At 39.5% G+C, this 9,385-nt stretch overlaps 1 gene segment (V, D, J or C); it reads left to right on the forward strand.

The window, feature by feature from the left end:
- The first annotated feature begins 2,172 nt into the window (after positions 1-2,172).
- Positions 2,173-2,775, forward strand: LOC118580157. The segment is given in 2 exon segments: positions 2,173-2,224; positions 2,429-2,775. Coding segments are annotated over 2 exon segments (396 nt in total).
- The last annotated feature ends 6,610 nt before the right edge of the window (positions 2,776-9,385 follow it).

The raw sequence follows: 9,385 nt of genomic DNA on the forward strand, positions 1-9,385 counted from the left end.
AGAAACCCTGAGCCAAGCACTTGGCCAAGATCCTGGAGTTCAGTTGAAGAGAAGGGGGAAGGAGTATAGGACCAAGGAGAGTAAGGATCATGATGGGAAAAAACACAGAAATATCTGACCCAAGCTAGTGGGAACTCATGGACTCTGCACTGACAGCTGGGGAGCCTGCATGGGACCAAACTAGGCCCTCTGAATGTGGATAAAAGTTGTATGGATTGAGGTGTTTGTGGGTACCCTGACAATGGAGCCAGGATGTATTCCAGGTACAATGAACAGGCTTTTTAGAGCCAATTCCCTATGGTGCAATGCCTTACTCAGCCTTGATGCAAGGGGGATGGGCTAGGACAGGCTCTAATTTGGTACACTAGCCAATGTTGACTACCCAAGGGAGGCCTTACCCTATATGAGGATGGAATTCTACTGAGGTGGGAGGAGGTGGCAGAGAGCAGGAGAAGGGTAGGGGGGGGAACAGGGGCTGGTATGTAAAAGGAAAAAAAAACTTAAAAAAGTTAAAAAATATTTGTTTTATATATTTTATATACCAACCACAGATCCCCCTCTCTTCCCATTTCCTGCCCCCAGCCTTCCCCCTAAACCTCTACCTTATTCCATCCTCCAACAATGTATTTAACATTCTTCCTCTTTCTCAAATTCTCACACCAATAACAAACATTTCTTCTCAAAGTATCCCTCCATTTTAATTTCCTATTGCATGTGTGGTACAATGGCCCCTCACAAAGACCCCACTACCTGGGGATCTCTTTCCAGCTCCTTACATGTAGGTGTAGACAAAGTTGAACAGAAAAAGGAAAGTTTTGTTGGTATGATTTACATATGAATGAGTAATGTGTCACTTATCATTCTGGGACTATAGTGATTCAGTCAGTATAACTTTTCCAGTTCCATGCATTTTCTTGAAAGTTTCCTAATTTCATGTTTCTCTATAGCTGAACAAAATTCCATTGCACAAATATACAATGTTATATGTATCCATTTATGTTGTCATGAACATCTAAGTTGATTCCATCATCTGACTATTGTGAATAGACCAGGAAAATGCATGGATGTGCACTTATATCTGTCATAGGCTATAGAGACCTACAGGTACACCAGCATGAAAGGCATAGCTAGGTCATGTGGATTGGTAGCTGTCTGGGAAAATTTCACATTAGTTTCTAAAGTTACTGCACTCCCACAACACTGAATCAGGGCTCCCATTTCCTCCTACTTTCATACCTTTAGAATCTTGACACTCTGTTTTGCCAATATTGAGGACTTTCAAAAAACTTAGACATTGTTTGTACATAAAAAATGCTATGGCTTGCTTACATAGCCCAAGTGAAAGGAATACTTCTTTCTTCAAATGGAACTGATGAAATTTTCTCTCCTGATTAGAACTGCATCAGAATAGTTGCCTTTTATGTACCATGAAAAATCATGAAATCATGTACTAGGTAAGATATTTGTTTGAACATTCCATAAATGTTTTCCCATAACTCTGTATCACTCTTGGTGGTAAAACACAAGAAGCAATATTCAGAGCTTATCTAGACAGTGCTTAACAAATAAGTTGGTAACCTGACCTTAGAAAGTCTTCTTGACTGTGGCAGATTGTGAACTTTAATAAGGTTTTCATTCCACCCTCTGGAGAAATACTTCTTCCTATGACATGTAGACTTTCTATTATCTGGTCCATAATATCTCATTAATGTGATCTATCTTTATTATTATGTATTGTGATGCTTCATGGAATGTTTAGACAGTGAAATAGGATTCAGCCTATATTGTAAGAAACATCAAGGAAAACAATATAACCCTTAACCAAGAGGATGGGGAAGAGATGCTCTTAATTTCAAACTACTGAGTGTATCCCAGACACTTTTTTAGTCTGTGCTAATTTTGCATCCATGTATGTGAGATACATGCACAAGTTTGTTTTTTTTTTTTTTTTTTTTTCGAATATCAACATCTCATCAGGTAGCCAGAAGGGGGAGATAGACTCCCCAAGGCAAAAGAGTTTGCTCTCCTGAGCAGCTCTTTATTGGAACATATATGAAGTCAGTATCATTTGCATAAGTGCTTCTTCCTTCTAGTGCACCTGACTCTTAGGGTATTATAAGAAGGTCTTTCTCCAGGCTGTGTCATGACATACATAAACACAAGGAAAGCAGGAAGATGGTGTCCACATCTCAGCTCCTGGGGCTTCTGTTCTTCTGGGTTTCAGGTATGATATTTTAGACATGGCAAAAAGTGGAGATGTTAATTACATAAAGAATTTTCTTACATCATTAGAAAGCACAGCCTCACATGGAATTTGACTTCCTCTTTTAAAAAAAATGATACAATAAAATAATCTTTTTAAAAGTAGTTTAGAAGTGACTTTCATATGCAATGTTGTGATCTACTAATATTTCTCCTATGTTTTCAGTCTCCAGAGGTGACATAGTGCTGACTCAGTCGCCAGCCATCCTGTCTGTGACTCCAGGAGAAAGAGTCACCATGGCCTGCAAGGCCAGCCAGGGTATTAGCACAAGCTTACACTGGTATCAGCAAAAACCAAATGAGGCTCCAAGGCTTCTTATCAAGTGGGCTTCTGAGTCCATCTCTGGGATCCCCTCCAGGTTCAGTGGCAGTGGATCAGGGACAGATTTCACCCTCAGCATCAACAATGTGGAGCCTGAAGATGTTGCATCTTATTACTGTCAACAGAGTAGCACATATCCTACCACAGTGACACAGACCATAGCAAAAACCACCAGAGAAGCAGAAGTATGAGGTTGGGCACTTTCAGCTGATTCTAGAGGTTCCTCTACCTTCTTCAAAGTGTTTTACAGATGCAGACAGCCTTGACATTTACATAGAAAACTGAGGTGAAGAGTCCTGGCAAGCTTTCTTGCCTCTGAGTCTCTCCTCACTCCATTTTACTTCTATAATACTTACAAATTTAATGTCACATTTTTTCTGTGTTCATTCACTTTATCTTTCAGTCAGGTTTTCAGGAAAGTAAAGAACCAACTTCCTTACACAATTGTCAAAATTAACACAAAAATTGTTAATTATGGTTATTTTATATTATATTACTTTTTATTAATTATCTGACAGTGGTTCATTAATGCTTGATTCACCATGAAATATAGTTTAGAATATATTTAATTTGTTCTTTTAATTTCATGATTATCAAGCTATATAGATATATTCACATCAGGTGTTCCTTAAATGACTACTATCCTGTTTACTGTGGTTCAAATACAGAATTCTTCAAAATGGAATATTTTTATAATTGAGAATTTCATTTATGCTTCCAATTATTCTCATACCCCTACTCTTTTTCTAAATCCTACCAAATCTATTACTCATCGCTCACCACCCTCCCACTTCATCTCCACATGTAAATATACCTTGTACACAGAGTTCAATGTGGGTAAACAATATATTCATGGATGTGGGACCATCCACTGGAGGGAGCATTTTCAAGTCATCAGAGACAAAACTCTTAAAGAATGTCCCAAGAGTCCCTCTCACCCTTAGAAGTCATCAACTATCAATAATAGCTCATCAGCTAGTGGTGCAGGATGATGATCTCCTCCCCCTCCACGCTTCAGGGTTGATTGGCTTAATCTTGTGCAGGTCCTATCCAGACAGCCACAGCCACTGTGAGTTCATCAGAGAATGGGTACCAAGATGTCCATAGACTCTGTTTGTTGTTTCTCTCTCACCTTTGGATCTTACAGTGTTTCTACCCCTTTTCTATTATGTTTCCTGAACCTTAGACAACTTTTTGACTTTGTAAGCCTTTGTGTTCCATAGAAACCTTATTTGAATTTTTAATCTATTTAAAAAATTTTAAGTCTGTTGCTAATATCACCTCTCCCAAAGAAGAGACAGGAAGAGGATATAACAAGGTTTAGGGCTCTAAACACAACAGAGGGCCTCAATCTCAGTTCTGTGCTTCCTATGTTCTTTATCTCTGGGAAGAACAGGAAATATGATTCCCTGAGTTTCCTTCTAATAGAAGGTGCCATAGAGATCTCAGGGCTTTTCTTCATATTACCGCAGGACCTGAGAGATCTGTTTTATACGAAAAATGATAAATACTTAGCACATACACACTTCCTTTGAAAATTATCCTGTGAATATACCTGTATGTCTTAAATAAATTCTGTACTTGTATTGCCTTTTTCATATTTACTGAATACTTAACTGAGTATTGTAGTGCAGTTTCAAGCCATGATTTTTTTTATACTGGGGAGAAAATCATCTTCAAGTGCCAAACTAGTTCCATGAGAAAGCAGGTTTCCTTGTTAAAAACAGATCTCAAAAACAGATGCCAAGCCAGGTGGTGGTGGCGCATGCCTTTAATCCTAGCACTGGGAAGCAGAGCCAGGTGAATCTCTGTGAGTTCAAGGCCAGCCTGGGCTACCAAGTGAGTTCCAGGAAAGGCACAAAGCTACACAGAGAAACCCTGTCTCAAAAAACAAAACACCCAACCCCACATCTGAAAGAGGGCTGATATCCAGAATATATAAAGAACTCAAGAAATTAGACATCAAAATGCCCAACAGTCCAATTCAGAAATGGGCTATAGAACTAAACAGAATTCTCTACAGAGGAAGTTCAAATGGCTGAAAGACATTTAAGGAATTGCTCAACATCCCTAATTATCCAGAAAATGCAAATTAAATCGACTCTGAGACACCACCTTACACCTGTCAGAATGGCAAAGACCAAAAGCACAGAAGAGAGCTTATGCTGGACAGGATGTAGAGCAAGGGGAACTCTCCTTCACTGCTGGTGGGATGCAAGATTGTACAGCCACTTTGGAAATCAATATGGCGCTTCCTTAGAAAATTGGGAATACATCTCCCCCAAGACCCAGCTATAGCACTCTTGGGCATATACCGAAGGAATGCTCAATCACACCACAAGGGCATTTGCTCAGCTATGTTCATATCAGCTTTGTTTGTAATAGCCAGAACCTGGAAACAACTTAGATGCCCTTAAACTGAAGAATGGATAAAGAAAATATGGTACATATACACAATGGAGTACTACTCAGCAGAGAAAAACAATGACATCATGAGGTTTTGCAGGCAAATGGATGGATCTAGAAAAAATCATCCTGAGTGAGGTAACCCAGACTCAGAAGGACAAACATGGTATGTACTCACTCATAGGAGGATACTAGATGTAAAACAAAGATGACTAGACTGCTACACAACTCCAGGGAGGCTACCTAGAAAACGGGACCCTAGGAAAGACCCAAGGATCACCCAATGACAGAGAAATGAATGAGATCTACATGAACAACCTGGACAACAGTGGGAGTAATGAAGGCAAGAACTGAGGGAAAGAAAGCTTAGGGGAGCAGGAGATCCCAGCTGGATCAAGAACAGAAAGGGAGAATGAGCAATAACAGACCATGATAAATGAAGACCACATGAGAATAGGAATAGGCAGAGTGCTGGAGAGGTCCCCAAAAATCCACAATGATATATCCTCTGTAGATTGCTGGCAATGGTTGAGAGAAAGCCTGATCTGGCCTAGTCCGGTGATCAGATAGCTAAACACCCTAACTGTCGGGCTAGAACTCTCGTCCAATAACTGATAGAAGTGGATGTAGAGATTCTCAGCCAGGCCCCAGGTGGAGCTCCAGGTGTCCAAGTGTCGAGAAAGAGGAGGGTCTGCAAGAATGTGAATTGTTGAATCCAAGATTGCAAAAAGCACAGGGACAAATAGCCAAACAAATGGAAGCACATGAATTATGAACCAAAGGCTGTGGAGCCCCCAGCTGGATCAGGCCCTCTGGATAAGTGAGACAATTGAATAGCTTGATCTGCTTGGGAGGCACCCAGTCTGTGGGACCAGGACCTGTCCTTAGAGCATGAGCTGGCTGTTTGAAACCTTGGGCTTACACAGGGACACTTTGCTCAGTCTGGAAGGAGGTGACAGGACCTGCCTGTACTGAATCCACCAGGTTTAAATGAATCCCCAGGAGTGCCTTGATCCTGGAGGACATGGGAATGGAGGGGAGGGCCTGGGGGAAGGTGGTGTGGGGGCGGGAGGGGGAGGACAGGGGAACACCTGGCTGATATATAAAATTTAAAACACATGATAATAAAGAAAAAATAACCAGGAAAAAAACAAAAATAAAAAACAAACAAAAAAACAAACAACAAATCTCAAGCCACCCCCTAATGTCCTGGAATACAACATCCCATCCTGCTTCAGAGTTGGGGTAGTAAGATTTGTACCCAAATAACAGAGTAATTCCTGATATAAGATATTTTGTTTCTGCTCTGACAAATAAAGCTTGCCTGGAGATCTGAGGCACAGCAAACCTTTAGTTCAGCATAGAGACCATGCAGTGGTGGCACAAACCTTTAATCCTAGGAGGAGGAAGCAGGAAGATCAGGAGTACTAGGCCACTCTGGGCTACACAGCATTGAACCAGTCTAAAAGAGAAATAAGATACAGATGGTGGTAGTGCGTGTCTTTAATCTCAGCACTAAGGAGATAGAGACATGAATGTAAGGCAGGTGAAGACAGGATATCAACCCCATCAGTCTGAGGATTCATAGAGTTAAGAAGTCGAGTTGCTGTTGGTCTGCTTCTCTGATCTTTCAGCTTTCACCCTAATATCTGACTAAGGAATTTTATTCAATAAGACTAATTAAGATCATACGATAAACTCCATCATGTGACAGAACACCACTGAATTGTTCTACATGCCAGGCTGTACCAGATAAAGTCATTCTTTCCAGAGTGATAGCAGGTTACAAGGTCAGCAGCAGCCCTGATGTGAACTGGGACTGAGTCCACATGAATATATGACTTTGCTAGGGTCTATTATGTCCCCTGCAGGCACTTCTGCTGCTTTGACATTAGGTGGTGACATAAGCACAGGTTTGCTTTAATTTTCTTATGGAGCTAAAACTATGCAAAAGAGGAGCTTAGCAAGAAAACTGAGCCAAGTCTCTGAATAGGAGGAAAATATCCCTTCCATTACTCTAAGTGACTTCCCTGAAGCTCATTGAGATGGACTAGTTACCTCATTTGTTGGATTGTTTGTATCATCTCAGTTTGGAGGCCAGTGTTTATTATTGCATCATCACAGGAAACCTAGGGAACAAGTTTGCACACATCTCAGTGGCAGTTTTCCAAGAACCCTTTACACTCATGATCTGGAATATGGAGACCACCCACTTCTATCACTTCTTGGGAAGGCATGGACACCAGTATTATATTTCTAAACTACCGCTTGTACCAATCAAGTAATGAGCAAACTCAGGTGCCATGGTCTGATTTTGCCCTTCACACAAATAAACTTATCTCAATGACATTCGAATCCACTTTATGCCTAATGGTCTCACACTACTATTTCATTGGTTAAATGACAAAATATAATTAAGTTACTGGTCTATTTTTGGTAAATTATTCATGCAGCATATGAATAGACATTGATTGAGCAGTTATAACTTATATAGACCCACCTTACTAAGACTTGAGGACCCAGCACTTATTAAGATTAACAAAATACTCTCTTACTAAAATGAATGGAATGGATGTAGACATGGAAAACAATTTATTGTGTTTTTAATGATTCATATATTACAAGCTGAAGGTCTTTGAAAGGAGACATATTCCATGAATATAGGAGAGCAGGTACCCTATGAACATGAAAATGGTCCAACTTTGCTCAGTTAAAGTAAAGGACAAAATAGAGACAGGATAGTAGAGTTGTGCCACTCAACCATTATTGGCAACTAAAAGCTGCAGAGAGAAAGCAGATGCTTTTTAAAGTGTGTGATGTTTGGAGAATCATGAAATTTCAGGAATGATCAAAATAAAAAAACAACAACTGAAAAACAAAACAAAGAAACCATTTTTAAGATGGAATGTAGGAAGGGGAACTTCTCACTATACTCTGAATTTATCACAGTAACAGAGGGAGAAGACTCAGTCTAAAGAAATATACTGGCCTACAGTAAAGTCAGTGGGCACATTTTTTTTGCTTAGTGATTGATCTGGGAGAATCCAGACTATTATGGGTGGGACCACCACTGGCTGCCCATCTTAGGTTATTCAAGAAAGCAGACAGAGCAAGCCATGTGGCACAGGCCAGTAAACATCATTCCTTCATGGCCTCTTCTTCAGTTCATGCTTCCAAGTCCCTGCCCTGCCTGAGTTCCTGTCTTGACTTCTGTCAATGAGGAACTGACATGTAAGCCAAATAATGATATACCTCTCCAAAAAAGTTTATATATGTGTGAATCTTTTAATAGTTTTATGACAATACCTTTTGAGACAAATAATAAACTGATTATCCTTTCTTTTTAACAGCAAAAATGCATCCTGAAGTTAAAGAACTGTTGAGAAAAACATCTCATTTCTTACAAAATGTTGTTTCTTGTGAAATGTTTAACTATGTATTGGGGTATTTGGGAACCTGCTGTTTTTAACTTATATTCATTGTAATTATTCACTTGAAAAATATAATGTAACCTCATTGTAATTTTTATGTTGCCTGAAAGACTGCTGGGATATGTAAACTGTAGGGGGCAGGAGAAAGGAAGAAGGGAAGAGTCAGAAGGAAGACATGGGGAAAGAGAAAGAGGGGTAACATCAAGAAAAAGGTAAAGAAAAAATAAAAGAGACCTTGACATGTTAAAGATGTGTGTGGGTGTGTGCTTTTCCCCTTTTCTCTGTCCCCAGAAAATTAAGTTTTACTCCTTCAGATAAAAAAGTTGTCTATCAGTCCTGAATCCCACCTTCTCTTCAGTTCCTGAGTTCCTGAAACCTACCCTACAGCCGCACATTTCCTCCTATTTCTTTTGTCCAATTCTAGAGTGTTAATAACTTTTTATCTCAACATAATATATTATATTATTATAGAAAGAAGCCTGTTTCTTTTCTAATAAGGGACTGAAAGGGGGTGGATCCACATTGGAGGTCAGGTGTGGAAGAGGGGGGGGGGAGTATGTGAGGAGGAACCAAATCAGTATATATTATATTGGGAAAAACCTATTTTCAATAAAAGAGAAAAAAAGGAAACAGAACAAACTTAGGCTTTGGGTGTGATGCTTTAGTTTATCCATGTATGAGTGTATCCATTTTGATGCTTTTTGGTGTCAGCTTAAAACCTGATATTCTATTTAAGTTGTTTCACATTACAATCTTGTGTACTGATAGTTAATGGAAAGTGTGATGATTACACACATCTGTTCCTTGTATTGATTGTCTGCAGAATGCTAGTCAACAGATATTCTTTATAACCAATGATTCGTTGTCCTAAATGTGCTCATCAAATCTGATTTACTAGTCTGATTTATTTTTCTTTTTGTATTTAATGTATTTATGTATTTAACCCTCCTCTTTTTCAACCTCT

The sequence above is a fragment of the Onychomys torridus genome, chromosome 3 (assembly GCF_903995425.1).
Source record: "Onychomys torridus chromosome 3, mOncTor1.1, whole genome shotgun sequence".
Lineage (NCBI taxonomy): Eukaryota > Metazoa > Chordata > Mammalia > Rodentia > Cricetidae > Onychomys > Onychomys torridus.